At 42.4% G+C, this 16224-nt stretch overlaps 1 protein-coding gene and 2 non-coding genes across 3 annotated transcripts in view; 2 read left to right on the top strand and 1 right to left on the bottom strand.

Annotated features, from left to right (window-relative positions):
- Window positions 1–16224, top strand: part of cntrl (centriolin) — a 66594-nt gene that overhangs the window by 17644 nt on the left and 32726 nt on the right. The window contains exons 12-17 of the mRNA XM_046035041.1: window positions 6943–7096; window positions 7384–7472; window positions 8364–8486; window positions 8540–8713; window positions 12364–12462; window positions 14476–14648. Of these exons, the coding sequence (XP_045890997.1) occupies window positions 6943–7096; window positions 7384–7472; window positions 8364–8486; window positions 8540–8713; window positions 12364–12462; window positions 14476–14648 (812 nt within the window). The remainder of the gene's footprint in view (window positions 1–6942; window positions 7097–7383; window positions 7473–8363; window positions 8487–8539; window positions 8714–12363; window positions 12463–14475; window positions 14649–16224) is intronic.
- On the top strand, window positions 6655–6727 carry trnaa-agc. Its single transcript has one exon. It is a non-coding gene; the product is annotated as a tRNA-Ala (tRNA).
- trnas-gcu lies at window positions 15240–15321 on the bottom strand. The gene has a single exon. It is a non-coding gene; the product is annotated as a tRNA-Ser (tRNA).

Raw genomic sequence — 16224 nt, 5'->3', positions numbered from 1 at the left:
CTCTAACTCTGCTTCCAAAGGTCAGTTTGTATCTCTCCCTCCACTCAACTGCACCGTCTCACTTACTGAATACCAGCTGTCTCCATGTTGTTCTCTATTCAGCTGAAAAGAAGTGGTCTTTAACTCAAATATCTGTGTCGCTGATCACGAACACAGAGGAACCCAAAGTCTACCGGAGAATGCAGGTTTTTGTCCGTTATTGCTCCCATGCTGAGTGAGTGCTATTCCATTTGAGCTAATTCCCCTTTGCAAGGAACAAACACCTACCCCACCCCCTCCCTGCCCCCTCCATGCCTTGAACCTTAACATGACCGCTTTTATGATCAGTCTGTCAGCAACGTACAGACAGTTATCTCCAACCATCGTGGAATCATCCTCAGCTCAGAATGAAATCTATAGGTGACACTATCCTTTATAACACTGAGACTCTGTGGAGGCAGCTGTCTGATTGGCAGCAGTTGTTATACTTCGCTTTTCTATAAGCCACAGAGACTAGGACTAAGGATTAAAAGTAGGGCTGGGCATGTTAACACGTTATTATCACGTCAACGCATTAATTTATTAATGCCGACAATTATTTTATCGCACGTTAATGCAGTTTTTACTATTATTATTATTATTATGTTGAAAGTCATAATGATGGGATGTTGATCAGCCTGAAAATCATACACCAAACAAGCAGCTGAGGGAGGCTTCAGCAGACTACACTGCCATCTTTTAACTGTAGTTTTCCACCCGTGACCTGTTATGACAGCAGCAGGTGAGCTTGTTGATGACGCAGTTTATCAAACAACCGAAAACAACATCTGCACCCTGTGTGTTCAATGCGGCTTTCACGTTACCTGGTCCGTGCTTGTAAAATATCCACCGCGAACGCGCAACGTCATTTCAAGTTTTTAACCGAGTGAAGTCTGTCCGAATGAACACATACACATAAGACGACTGCTACACAACCACCCCCCCCACCCCCCAACCCTACTGAACATAGTGTTTATGCTGCTCCCTGATAAAAGATACCTGCTGATAGCTGTTCAGAAAAACAACAAGAAAACTGGAATCTGATGGTAACTTGTTTTAACAAGCTAGATAAAAGGTAATGGCCTGGCAGAAAGATATGTAATGAGTAACAAAACCTTGTGTGGTAAACAGAATCTGGTTCTTCCTCCCTCTTCATGTTCAGTACTGCTCAAATATATGTGCAGGGCAGTAAATATTACAAGGTTTTCTCTTTAAATGTTCCAGTGGGTCAGTATGTCAGGCAGCAGCAGCTAGTTAGAGTCTAAACTGAGTTCTGACAGAAGCTCTCTGATCCTGACAGGAATAAATCACTGCATACTGTGATTATCTGGAGTTCAGTTGTGATTGTTGTTCACATTCAGAGCAGCAGCAAAAACAACAGCAGCAACAGGTTGTTGTCTCTTTAAGAACCTCTTACCCCTCCCCAATGGATTCCCCCTCTAAGGGGCGGGGCTTTCCCAGCTTTACTTCACTCCCATTGGACAAAAGATTCCCTGTCACTCTGCAGCTGTGCGCTGATTGGCAGGGAGAAAGATTTCCTGTGTTGATTCAAAGACAGGGAGAGAGGAAGAGAGGAGGAGAAGTTTATAACGGAGAGAAGAGAAAGAGGGAAACAGGGAGATGAAGAGGTGAATGTGTTTTAGAACAGAGACGAGGAGGTGAGATGTTGTTTACTGTGAGCTGAAGGAGTTAGAGAGGAGGAGGAGGGAGGAGGTGCAGGATGTTACCCAGCAGCCTCGTGTGGTCTCTGGGGTCGAGACTGAACTGATTGCTGTGAGTACACAAACACCCATCTGTGTCTAAACCACTTGAACTCTGGAGGCAGTCTGTACTGTGTTCACACTGGAAAATAGGGCTGCAGCTAACGATTATCTTTATTGTCGATTCTTTTCCTGATTAATCGATTAGTTAGTTGGTCTATAAAATGTCTAAAAATGTCAATCAGTGTTTCCCAGAGCCCAAGAGGACATCCACAAGTTTGTTGTTTTGTCCACAATCCAAATATATCCTGTCGCAGAGGAGCAAAGAAAACAGGAAATATTCACATTCAAGAAGCTGAAATCAGAGGATTTTTCTTCTTAAAAAATGACTCAAACAGATTAACTGATTATCAAACTAGTTGTAGATTAATTTAATAGTTGAGCAGCTCTGAGAAAAGTGACGAGATGATGGATCATTACAGATGTCAGTACGCAGATTAAATCCACTTTTCATCAGTGCAGAAAAAATATCTGAAGAGCTGCTCACAGCTAGAAAACATGAAATCAAATGGTCAAATGGTGGACGGTGGTGAAACAGGAAGAAACAGAAAAACTGTATTCAATGTATATAGAACATGACAGAGTTTGAGACACATCATGTGTCTTTATCTTTTTATCAGCATGCAGCCATGGATGCAAACATCTCTCTGTCCTTCACTTTGCTCCAGACTGAAACATCTCAGCAGCTGTTGGATGGTTTCTGATGAAATGTGGTTCAGACCTTCATGTTCCTCTCAGGATGAACTATAATAACTTTGGTGATCCTCTGACTTTTCACACAGCGCCATCAACAGGTCAACATGTTAATGTGTACAACACTTTGGTTTATGACCAAACACCTGCAGCAGTAAAGACATTCCCATCACCCTCAGCTGTAAGCTGTGTTTACTGCTAATTAGCTAATGTTAGCATTCTAACACGCTAAGATGGTGAACATGGTAAACACATGGGGGATAAGTGAGAGTTTAAACAATGAAGCCAACCAAAGCTTTCATGGAGCGTTCCATATAAAATATAAATGACGTCATTAACATGTGTCACATTTTACCTAGGTTTGGAATCAACACCAAATTTGGGGTCAGCCCGGTACCCGATGGTCGTGCCACATAAGGACCCCAAGTTTTCCACGGCCTTTCAGCTTCGATTATAGCGCCACCTAGAATCCGAATTGAATAAAAATTTTCAGGTGACATCAAAGGCCCATGGGGAAGAATTGACCCAAATTTGGTGTCAATCGAACTTGTGGTTATGGAGATATAAAATGCATGTAAGTCAATGGGATTTGGGATTTGTTTTCAGTAGCATCAACTAGGGGCTAACTGTACCAAATTTTGCACAGTCCCTCAGGGGGCATTCCACATAAGGTCCTCAAGTTTTGTGTTGATCAGCCTTTCCATGCCAGAGATATGTTATACTTCATGTTTTTAGCGTTTTAGCAAATATTTGTTAGCTTGTAATTGGGACATTTTTTGTCGGATCAAAATTCCTTCTACAAACTTTCTTCAGCTCGGTCCAAAGATGGTCCATGCTACGGTGGTTTGTGGACCACCGTACTGAAGCCCGCCATGTTGATTTTTTTGCAACCAGCAGCACCGGACATGACTGTATTAGGACAAGAGGGTGGAACTAGCTAGCTTGGTTAGCTAACTGCAGCTGTAATTCACATTAACTGTGATTTTAACCAGGATGCTAATTTTGGCTAGCGACAAACAGGCTTAAAACAAAATGTTCTTACCGGGAAAATGACCAGCCGACTCCTATTAAGCTTTTCTGGTTAAATGTACACAGAGCAACGGATACTAGTCGCCTCTATCCTGATTGACAGGTCGCCATGGTATTGACTTGTCAATCAGCTTGTAGCCCTGCCCTAAAGCCTCCCCTGCTTCCTGGTCTCTATTCCTCTAAACAGGACCCTAATTTACTAAATGAACATCATGCTGTGTTGAAGAAGACTTGAAACTAGCGACTGAGACCATAAACTCATCAGGAAAGTGTTTACTGAGGGAATAAATCAGCTGAGAAGTAGCAACATTTTCTCAGAGTCTTCTATACAATTACACTTCTTTCTGCAGCAGGTGGAGTCGCCCTCTGCTGGCTGCTAGAGAGGACGCAGGTTTAAGGCTCTTCAGCACGGGCTTCGCTTTTCAGACCCGGAGGTTCCCTTTTGGAAGTAGACCCCGGTGCCAAGAAAGGAAGTAGCCATGTAGTAGCTATGACCAAACCTGGCTTCACTGCTCCCCATTCAAACCCACAGTGTTGCTTCGTCCAGTAAAATACTGTCCAAGGGTGAACACTATACTTTCGAAACATTAGCCTGTTAGCCTTGTTATCTTGAGCATGTTAGCATGTTGATGTTACATTTACTCTTTTGGCAGGTGCTTTTATCCAAAGCGACGTACATTTGAGAAATAACACAAGCATCAATACAGCAAGAAATCTACAAGTGACAATAAATACTAGTAAGAGCTATTAGCACATACGGCATCAATGGGGTAAAAACCGAGGGCAAGAAGTAAGATTTAACAAACAGTGCAAACAACACACGAGTATTAGTATGATAGTATGACTGTAGACTATTTTAGTCTTGTTGCAAAGCTCTTGATTACTTTAAGATTAGTTCCATGTTTTGTCTTGTTGACAGTTGGGTGCCACATGTTGAGGCATTTCTTGCTGTGTTCTTGTGATACTGTACAGACCGTAATAAGATGCTGAACAGGTAAAAACACTTCCCTTATATATCTAGAGTGTCTGATAGCTACAGAATCTCTTGCTTGGTGACAGCTGAGTTCAGACTGACTAATAAAAAAACAGCCTCCTGATTCACGTCAATCAGATTACTGCAGTGATGTCTCAGACACAGGAGGCAAGAAGTCCAGCAGGAAAGTTGAACCAGGTTACTTTTGTTGCAACGAATGCAGCATCCAGCAAGGTGCCAATCAGATACGTGCAGTGTGCACAGGAATATACTGGTTTTACTTATACAGTCAGTCATGTAAACCAAGTCTTAATATTTGAAATGAAATGATCCTGTCGTCATATTAGTTTCAGTCCACGCACATTGACGATAACTAGCTGTTGTACCTGCTTTTCAGCAGTGGTTTTAGTGACAACTGGAACTGGATCAATGAAAGCTTTCTAAAACAGCTTTGGAGAGGAGCTGCATTTATTCAGCTAGACGCGTCCTGTCGGTTCCTTCCTCTGGAAATAATTAAGCACTAAAATCACGATCAAAACAATCAAAGTTAATATGAACAGCTGGTAAAATAAAGTGACACCACATTGATTGTTGGAGTGTAAAGGAATTGTATAAACTTTATTTTTTGAATTGTATTTAACAATTTAGATGTAATGATAGGCTTTGAGAGCCGGGACACTTTTGGTTTAGGTACCTTGAAAGTGCTTGATTTTTATTCTGTAGCTGTATCTGTCTGTACTATAACTTACTGACTGTGACTTCAGTGTAAAGGCCAGTTTAAACCTCTGCATTGAGACTGATAATGTAGAAACAGAACAGCAGAGGTTCTCTGCCATGTCTTGCACCCGGCGCAAAGTGCAGCGCAAGTGTCATTGCTAGTTTTCAACCAACGCCAAGTGCCACGTTCTTTAAATAGCAAATGAACTTGCGCCCATCTGTGCGCCTGTAGGAGTGTTGGTCTTAAAATGGAAAATTGTTGGCGCATTTCTATCTTGAGGCAACAGAAAGTGATTGCACCATTGACCAAAAACAAACAGGTTGAAGTCAACAGTATTTCACTGTTTTTTATTTAGTTTATAGAACATTAGTACAACATAGTGTTCCTGGTTGCTGTGACGATAGTCATTACAGTCGTTAAGACTACCTGTGGCCGAGACTGAACGACCATCGTTGGTATCTTCACCTGAGGCCAATAGGTTACGTTTGTTGAGTTTCCTGGGAAATGATGAAAGGACAGCATTGTAAGTGGGGGATAAGTGGTGGCGTAGACCCCCTCCCCTGTTCAGCGACGGCCTTGACACCTCTTTCAAATCATCCATCTTCTCTGTCTAAAATGTGCATCTGGTGGTCCTCAAACGAGTGTCCTCTGTCCTTCAGATGTAAGTAGACTGCAGAGTAGAACTGAAGAAGTCCTTTGGATGAGGGACGAAACGTCTTCCAGTATCTTCAACCAAGTCCAGTTGCCCTTGATTTTTAACCTTCATTGGATTACTGTACATTACATTACTCTGATGATGAGAGTAACAGAAACGCTATGCGCATTTACTCATTTGGCACAGCAGCGTTACTTAATTCGTTATTAAAATCTCCAGACACGGCGACAGGATCGATCAGGATCTAATGTGAGATCATGCTGTGTGTTCTTCTGCACATCCAAAAGGTCTCACACACAGTCCTGATTCATACAGAGAAACTGTTTGGAGTAAAGCAGCCGTCCTCCTGATAAATCCTGAGCTCCATCAGAGGGTCTCAATTATTTCAGAAGCTAAAAGTTGAATTCTGTTTCCTTTGTCATGTCACGTTCATAACTACAGCTTTTTTGTTTTACTACTTAAATTTCCCACGACATTTGCTGTGACTTTCTGACAGCAGGCTCTCTAATCATGAAAGTAAACCGTTAAAGAAAACATTTATAGAGCAATGGAAGAGAGAGAGATGTGACCCACGACCGGTTCAACATAGTTTATAATAACCTCGCAGCGCAGTGAGGATCCAGACGTTTCTGTTAACAGACCCCAGAGACACTTCACTGATAAACCACTCTAGGCTTTTTATATCACAGCCACACTTCTGGGAGGGAGGAGGAGGGAGAGGGGAGGGAGAGGGAGAGGGAGAGGGGAGGGAGAGGGGAGGGAGGAGGAGTGGACTTTTCTGGGGCCAAAGAGGGTCAAGGGGCCAGCAGGGGAATTAGCTCAAATGGTAGAGCGCTCGCTTAGCATGCGAGAGGTAGCGGGATCGATGCCCGCATTCTCCAGGAGACTTTTAACCCTTTCTCCTCCCCTGTCTGATCTGAGATCAGTCCTGCAGCTACATGTTTAAAAATACAAAGTAATAATCAGCTTAACATGTTGTGGTAAAACATCAAAAGTACACATTATGCAGAAACCCCATATTATTATAATACTGATAATAAGTACCCAGTAGGAAAAGCAGAGAGCCTGTTCTGATTGGCTGACATCTCTCTCTCAGGCCCATGTGACCGCCCGATTGGCCGGCTGGAGGCAGCTGCTGGACAGGATGAGCGGGAAGCAGAGCGAGCTGGAGGGTCGCCTCGACGACATGCTGTCCCGCATCGCCATGGAGACGCAGGAGATCAAAGAGTTGGAACAACAGCTGACCGACGGTGAGGAGGCCACTGGCCAATCACAGAGCCGCTCTCAAACTGGAGCCCTTTGATTGGCTGTCAGAGTCAGAGAGGCAAAGTTATAAAATATAACTCCTTCTCTTTGTTTCCTCCTTCTCTTTTCTTCTTTCCTTTCCTGTTTCCTCGCTTCCTCTCCTTGTTTTCTCTCCTCCTCCTCCTCATTGTCCTCGCCTCTTCTCTTCATGTTTCCTCCTTCTCTTTTCTTCTTTCATTTCCTGTTTCCTCGCTTCCTCTCCTTATGTCTCCTCCTCCTCCCCCTCCTCCAGGTCAGATTTTGGCTAATGAAGCTCTTCAGAGGGATCTGGAGAGCATCATCTCTGGACTCCAGGAGTACCTGAGAGGACTCAGAGAGCAGGTGAGACTCCACACTAACGTTACAAACTCGCTCCTTTCCTTCAAACTGACCTCCGTCGGTCTCTGGGTCCCCCGCCACGGACCTCAAAACCTCCTCCTCCTGGCGATCCAAAGCTCAACACTTCCCCGGTGGCTCTGAGCTCCCACTCTGGGCAGAGTCAGCTAATAGGGCCGCTAGCTGCATGGCTAGCTGAGCTAAGTAGCTAATAGCAGCTACAGTTAGCAGCAGTTAGTGGGTGAGTAGGGTGTCTCTGCAGACCGGAGACTTGGCTGCTCTCACTATAGCCACAGGTGGAGAAACTCAGTCTGGTGGGGGGAACATGTCTGTTACTCCATCCGTCCCATACTTATTGCTAATAACTTCATATGCCAAGCCATGCAGCAGCAGCAGCAGCAGCAGCAGCAGCAGCAGCTCTGAGCGAAGTGACTGATTCATGACAGATTGATGTGATGTGTCACAATCATATTAGAGGTTCTGTTGGCCAAAAGCTAACGTGGGTGGGAGTAATGGACACAAGAAGCTTGTTTAAGTGGCACTATTGGTCCTTATTTAGTGATATTCACTTAAAAAAATGTTTTAACTTATGTTGGTTTTCATAATTTAGTACTTTGAGAACGACTGTCATGGAGCTAGCGCACCAGAGACTTCCGCTTTATCCCTCCGCTAATTTAAATGGGGATAAAACCGAATGGATCGAATTCAGATGAATGGAGGTTGGGACATATAAAAAAAAAATAATCGTCTGTGTTACAGCTGCTTCCTTCACACGTCTTTGTAATTATCCCAGCTGTTCAGTGTTTCCTGTCTGAACCTGCAGCTGGAACCGATCTGTAAAACTTGTTTCCAGACCTCCAGCTGAGAGATGATCTGCGAGCTGTGGTTGTGTTTCAGGCTCGTCGTGCTCAGCAGCAGGTTCACAGTCTGCAGGCTGACAACCACAGTCTGCAGCTCCACCTGGAGGACACTCAGAGACACTGCAGAGAGCTGGAGGACAGCAGCAGGACTCACAGACAGGTGAGTGTGTGAGCTTCTCACAGGTAACATGTCGTTGATGTCTCCCTCTTTAGCGCTGTGTCTCTCTGCAGGACATGTCCACCAGGCAGGAGGAGCTGTCTGTCCTGCAGATGGAGGCCCAGGCTCTGAGAGACAGACAGGTGGAGAGCAGCAGACAACAGGTGGAGATGGAGGCGGAGCTACAGCAGCTGAGGGAGGAGCTAACACGGCAGGTGACACTGGGACAGGTAACGCTTCACGTCAAACATTGTTTATTGTAAATCTTTGAAACAAATGCTGTAAATTTTTTAAATTGTTTATCATTTCTTAAGCGGAATAATTCTGCTAATGGTGGTTACAGCAAACCAGCAGTGGTGGACAAAATACTCCAGTAAAAGTACTAATAAGCATAATAAATCAGAGAAAGGTTAGTTTTAATCAGGGGGACATGATACAGCACAGGGCACTGGCTAAACAGGTGAAGAGGGAACTCAAGCTTGCCAAGTGCGTATATAAAGAAAAAGTAGAAAACTTGCTGCACACTGGAAATTCACGTCCTGCTTGGGAGGGCGTGAAAACCATACTGGGGTTGCTGTCCAAAAGTTTTTCCATTACTCACAATGGATAAACCGACCTGGAGTTTTTATAATCTTTTAATATCCATGATTTTAGTGAGGAGACGTCTGTTTTTAAAAATGTTGGTTGTAATCCTGTAAATAATATTGTGCCCATTGATAAATTCATGGTCTTGAAACTCTTTCGTGGTGTAAAAGTCCAGGTCCCGATGGGATCGGGGGTCGTGTGCTGAAGAACTGTGCTGGCAGACATCTTCTGCTTCATCTTCCAGTTGTCTTTACAGCTGCATAAGGTCTCTTGTCTTTGGAAGGACTCAATAATTGTTCCTGTGCCTAAGATCCAAACTCCTAAGACCCTCAATGACTTAAGACCAGTGGCACTCACATCTCTTGTCATGAAAGCTGTCATGAAAGGCTAGTGAAGGATGCACTTTTGGACACTGTACAGGATAAGTTAGACCTTCTCCAGTTTGCCTACAGGTTGGGCAGAGGCGTGGATGACGCAACAGGGTCGCTTTTAAACATCTTGAGGGGGCCAAGTCCCTTGTCCACCTACTATTTATTGACTTCTCCTCCACTTTTAACTGCATTCAGCCCCATGTTTTAGCAGACAGGTTGAAGAACACTCATAACATTGATACTGGACTGATCTGCTGGCTGATGGAATTTTTAACAGTGAGGTCACAACGAGTAGGAGTGAACGGTGTTTTATCAGATGCCCTTTTCTCTTCTACTGGGTCCCCCCAGGGCTGCGTCCTCTCCCCTCTTTTATTTGTTTTATGCACAAATAAATGCCAAAGCCATCATGAACGGCGCCACATTATTAAATTTGCGGATGACTGGGTCATTGTGTCCCTCCTCAGCAGTGATGACCCCGAACACGGTCCTGTAGTGAATGATTTTATTGATTGGTGTAAATCCTGTTATTTAAATATTAATGTGGCAAAAACGAAAGAGATGTGCATTGACTTCAGTAGAAACCCCACTGTCATTTCCCCTGTTGTAATGGACAACCAGCCAGTTGAACTGGTGCAGCAGTACAAATATCTTGGGACTGTGATCAACAGTAAACTGTGCTTTGAGTACCAGGTTGATGCTGCGTGTAAAAAAGCACATCAACGCATGCACCGTTTTAATGTCGACACTGTTTTTATGAAAATGTTTTATTCGTTTTTTATTGAATCAGTTCTCACTTTCTCTTTTATCTGCTGGCATGGGTCACTTTCCATTAAACAGAAAAATCGCATGCAAGGTATCGTGAAGGTATGAAGCAAAATTGTTGGCACACCCTTAGATGACCTACATGACCTGTATAAGGTCAGATCCTCGAAGAAGGCGAGAGCCATCCTGGCTGATCCCAGTCATCCTTTGTGGGGTGAATTTATGCTGCTGCTATCCGGGCGCAGATATAGTCCGCCGCGATGCAAAACAAACACATTAAAAAGGTCATTCATCCCGGCTGTTATCACCATTGTTAATAATACCCTGTAAATTCAATTTTAAATTATATTGTACTGTGGTTGTGTTTATTGTTGTGGTCTGATAAATATATTTGTTACTGCTGGCTGTAATGCAAATTGCCCCTCAGGGATAATAAAGTTACCTTACCTTAATACCAGTAAAAAGACCCTGCATTCAAAACCTCCTCCTGTTGCGGTAAAATGTTCCCTGTCAGTGTTTCACTATTACAAATGTACTCAAGTAAAAGTATTCTGAAAAAAACTACTCTTAGAAGATACTACCCACCACTGGAAAATACTCAACTACAAGTTAAAATCTTTTAAAAGAGTTAAAAGTATTTTCCAGCTGATCCAAGGTGGGGGGTGTTAAAGAGTTTATTCAGCTAAAGGGGAAGGAGGTCTGTGAAGGTTCCCTAGGGAACGTTAAAATCAAGGGCACCTGGACTTGGTTGAAGATACTCAGACGTTTTGGCAGGGAGTCCCAGCACTTTAAACTCTGTGGGGTTGTTATCAATGACATTAATAGCGCTTGGTTCGTTAGTGCTTCTGGCTCTGTGTTGCTGGAGTCACCTGAGGCCGAGTGTGAACGACCGTTGTTGGCGCTCTCCCAGGAGACTAAACAAGCACTCACATTTGGCCTCGTTGGAGGCTGTTTTAACATTTATTCCTAAAAACTAGCTATTTAAAAGCTACTAATACTCATTTGTCACTAGTAACTATTCGACTATTTACTAGTACCTATTCCAGATTTACTAGTAACAATTGTTAAGAAACTAGTACTTAATTTATAGCTATTCCATTACTTACTAGTACAAATTAAACGTTACTATCAACAGGCCATTTTTCTAGTCACAAAGGAATGACCCAAACAAATGTACTAGACCCAAACAAATGTACTAGTAAGAATCAAATGTTACAAGTATCTTTTGGAATAGTTACAAGTAACAAATGAATAGGTACAAGTATTTAAATAATAAATACTAGTAAAACCAAAATAGTTACTTGTAACTAATAACTATGTACTAGTGTCTAAATAATAGTAAAGTGGAAATGGTTACTAGAACTATTCAGTTAGTTACCAGTCACTTACACAAAGGTGATATCTGAACTGCAGAGCCCTGTAGTTTTCAATGGCAAAATATGCTCTGTTGTTACTGGTAAAACAGGAGTAGTTACAAGTAAGTAATAAATAAGTACTAGTAGCTTTAAAATAACGACTCGTAAGTTATTTTGGATGAAATGTTAAAAGGCTTGCCAAACATCAGAGGTGTGGTCGGACCCTCATACAAGATCTATGGAATCACTCTTTGCAGTGTGACATAGGTGAAGACACTGTGCTGCCCTCTATTGAGTAAAAGTGCACTGTTCATCAAAAGAGTGTACTGCAGTGCCTCCTGCTGGTTAGTCAGGAGCAGTAGTGGCAGAGCAGGCGATTTCCACAAGGCCGAGGCAGCCAGGTGGCCTGTTGTACTTTTATTTTCGAGATTGTTGCCTGTAAGTATTTTATTTAGCATTTTTAGCTTTTACAACAATAAATATAGTTGTTATGCTTTTGTTTTGTGAAAAAACTGAACACTACTTCTTCTTCTAGGATTAGAAAACTGATAGCTAGCATAGCTGGGAGTGGTTAGCACAATGTTTTTTGTTTCTTCCAGTTGTGTCTTACATGTTTATTGTTTATAATTCTAATTTTCATTTGTGCTTTTGTTACCGTTTTACAATATTCATTAAATAGGAAAGAAACGTTACACCTTGAGTTTATTTGAGGACTTCACACTGTTAGCTAACTGTCTTGCTTTGACAAACATGCTACTCATTGCGGGGACAGTTTGGACACCATGGCATGTTCACTGTGTGTGTCAGCAGTTGGAGCGTGAAGCTTTGCAGGAAGCTGTGGCCAAAGAGAAACAGACCAGAGAGATCAGAGAGTCTCAGCTACAGTCCACCATCGACACACTACAGGTCAGTACACACAGACACACACTTATTTGGGCCTGAGCACAGTGATGAGGTTTACATGGTTTACATATATATATATATAAAAAAATATAATATATATATATATATTTCTGTCAGACAGCACATTGCTGTAGCTCCTCTTTTGTGTGTTGTGCATCTCACTTCTATTAGATCTTTGTTGGGAGTTGCACATGTGCGGTACCTGGGTAAGGACAACTAGCTGTGACTAACTGTGCACTGTTTATAAGTTTATACACAGGGTTCGAGTTATAATCTTGAGTTTCGTGGTGGTCTCTAATATGCTAACTAACATTACCAGCAGTGCGAGAGAGAGAGAGAGAGAGAGAGAGAGATCATTGCTTATTACGTGATTCAACATTTCCCTCTCTCACACACGCAAACGCACAAACACATACACCTCAGTCCACTACTTGGCCCAGCGTGCCATCAGAGACTATTGCTCGAGGAGAGACGAGAGCCGGGACAATTGAAACATGGGACAAATAAAACACAGCGATTTTCTCCGTGCCTATACAAGTCTGATAGTCCAATCTACCTCAGCACATACAGTCATGAACCGGGAAAAACTGTTTGATGTTCTAAAAGTTGTATTATTATATTTTTTATTAAGAAAAAGGACAAAATATGTTTGCAATTACATATTAAGAAGGATACTGTCAAGCATTTTAAATAAAAAACAAGAATAACCTATATAATTTAAATGTATATCGATGTGTTTCATCTGTCCCGCACAGTAGGGACGAATGAAACAATGCGCACCATCCGTTCAAAGTCAAACCGAAGTTGTTAAGGTAACAACAACAAGGTAACACCTGGTATTATCATTATTTCTGCCTGTAACATTATCTTTTAAAATGACGTATTTCTGAAAAGTGTTTAATTCGTCCCAGCTCTCCCCTATAATATTAAAGTGTTATTTTACGCACTTCTGGCCGCCTCCACACAGTGGCAAGCATATTATCATATGTAGCGCTGTACTAATTGGAGGATGCATCAAAAAGCCAATAATACTGAACAAGCAGCAGCAGTCAATACAGAGTCTCATTCTAGTTGAACATGTTCGCGGGTCGCAGCCTCAACAGTCATGTGGTGCAAAGTGTAGTTCATTAGGAAAGTGTGTTCATTTAAGTCTGTTTATCTTGTTTAATGTAAATAATAGTAGGTTTTAATTACAATGAAAAACACATTATTTGTGATTCAAAATAATGGTTGTTGATAAATGAATTAGATGCAGGTTTTTACTGCTTCTCAGACCCTCCTTATGGGAGCTGAGCTCCCACTGGCTCCCACGTATTTCGAACCCTGTTTATACATCACTGTAACATCTTTATGTCCACTGACTGCCTGGAGGGTCGTTATTAGCCACACTAGCCGCTAGGTGAGCATTATGTTGCGTGTTACGAGTGGCGCAGATTACAGGTTACTAAAGTAAAGGCTGGACTACAACCCAGCTGTGTTCAGTTCAGGAGCAGAGTTTTTTTTTGTGGGAGATGAGAACACAATAAAGACACAATAAAAAGGAAAGAGAATGAGTCTAAAAGCAGAATATGACCTCTTTAAAGCTAAAGAAAGTGTAACATGATATTTGTTTAGCCAAAGCACATAAAGAAAAATAGTAGCACACACAAACACTGATGGGCAAGTTGGTCAAAGTCTAAAAATACAATCGGTACAAAGATCAATAAATATGATGAGACACAACCTGAAACAATCAGAAACATCGACATGAAACAAGACCTGCTGATAAATCCACAGGTTTGTGTTGATGTGAAAAGATACCGTATGCAGTATTTTTGCACATACTTGTTAATTAATCTGTATTTTTTTGCACTCTTTTTTCCATTAGTGTTCATTTTTTATCTCTTTACTTTATATATTTATATATATTTATATTCATGTGTACTGTTTAGCACCAATTTATACCATGGAAAATCCCTCATAAGTGAAAATGTACCTGGCAATATCTGCAGCCTTGTGTTGTCTCTCTGTCTGCAGGATGAGAACTCATCTCTTCAGCTCGTGGTCCAGAGACTCCAGGCCCGACTGGACCTGACCAGAACCCAATATAAAGAAGCCAGGAACCACGCAGACCAGACCAGAATTCAGCTGGACCAGATTACAGCTGCCTTGTTGGATCCTCAACAGGAGCTGGAGGAGGACAAGTACAGGTACTAGTACTGCAGTACTCCTACAGTATTCCACTCTGATTATCTCATACTACACAATCATGTTTTCTTCACTTTAATAAACTGACCATCTGAACTGGAGTCAGATTATTAGGCTATATTAAATATAGATTAGATTGAACATGTTTAAAAACAGTCAAACACTAACCCACATGGCCCTAGACCAACCAATCACAACAAAATGGAGGCGGGGTTTTGATCTGCATGAGTTCGAGCTAATGAAAAATAAAGCAGTAACAGAGTTTCAGGAGGCGTGTCTGACAGATGAGATACGTCCAGTTTAAACCAACGCAGCTGTTCACTGCTCGGGTTTCACATGCACTTCATGCACATCGCTGCAACCCCAAATCTTCACTCTACAGAAATATATAGTGCTGCATGTGTCATGGTTTGATATTGTTGTGTAGAAAGACACCATTTGTCCTCAGCTCACTAACTGGTGACAGTTTCGTTGTTCTGATGGTTTTTTCTTTAGGACAGTGTCACATCTGCTCTGTTTGTAACTTCAGCAGTTTTCTTACAAAAGAACTTATCATTGTGCATTAAACTTTGTCCATGTGAAAAAAATCAGGTCAACGAGGATGGGATTCGAACCCACGCGTACAGAGCACAATGGATTAGCAGTCCATCGCCTTAACCACTCAGCCACCTCGTCTGCTACATGTTTCTTATCTGCTGGTGACGTGTCTGTAGGTCGGTCCACCACGTTGGTACAGACTGTTAATTCTGAAATGACTTTACATCCGGCGCCACCAGCAGCTCAAAGTTTCCAGTGAAATATCTGCACTGTGTACAGCTGGTATTCAGAAAGTGAGACAGTGCAGCTGAGCAGAGGGAGAGACACAAGCTGACCTTTGGAAGCAGAGTTAGACAATCAGCTATACAGCTCTTGTTTAGCATGTGAGAGTCAGGCTGCCTCAATATTTAGAACAAACTCTAAATAAGTCTGTCTTCATTTTGGTTGTATACCAAGAAGAGCTGATTGTCACTGATCTTCATCAGAGAAGAAAGGGTTAAATGTCTCCTGGAGAATGCGGGCATCGATCCCGCTACCTCTCGCATGCGAAGCAAGCGCTCTACCATTTGAGCTAATTCCCCTACAGAGACAAAGAGCAGTTCATGTAAAATAAAATGTATGTGTTGAGGAGTAAACACTTCTGTTGGCTTTAGGGTTGCATCTTCTCTGCAAACAGTTGAATTATTAGGGCCCGAGCACAAACCGTGCGAGGTCCCGATTGAAACTGAAGGGATTGTTTTTATGCAAAGTAACCTCTATTTTGGGGGCCTAAAAAAAGGGTTGAAAGTCTCCTGGAGAATGCGGGGATCGCTCCCGCTAGCTCTCGCATGCGAAGCGAGCGACGCTACCATTTGAGCTAATTCCCCGGCATAACTAGGTGCGTTCTTCCACACGTGTTGTGGGGAAGAAATTTGCATTACAAATAATGGACGAGCCACACAACCCTGTCCAGCAGTGCCAGCAGTGATGTGTGTGTCAGTCAGGTAACGTTAAATGACTGATATCGGGCAGGTGATCGATTTTCGCTGTTCTAGCTGTAGC

The sequence above is a fragment of the Micropterus dolomieu genome, linkage group LG21 (assembly GCF_021292245.1).
Source record: "Micropterus dolomieu isolate WLL.071019.BEF.003 ecotype Adirondacks linkage group LG21, ASM2129224v1, whole genome shotgun sequence".
NCBI classification, from domain to species: Eukaryota; Metazoa; Chordata; class Actinopteri; order Centrarchiformes; family Centrarchidae; genus Micropterus; species Micropterus dolomieu.
Note: the sequence above shows the minus strand (reverse complement) of the source record. Positions and strands in the feature narration are given on the sequence as shown.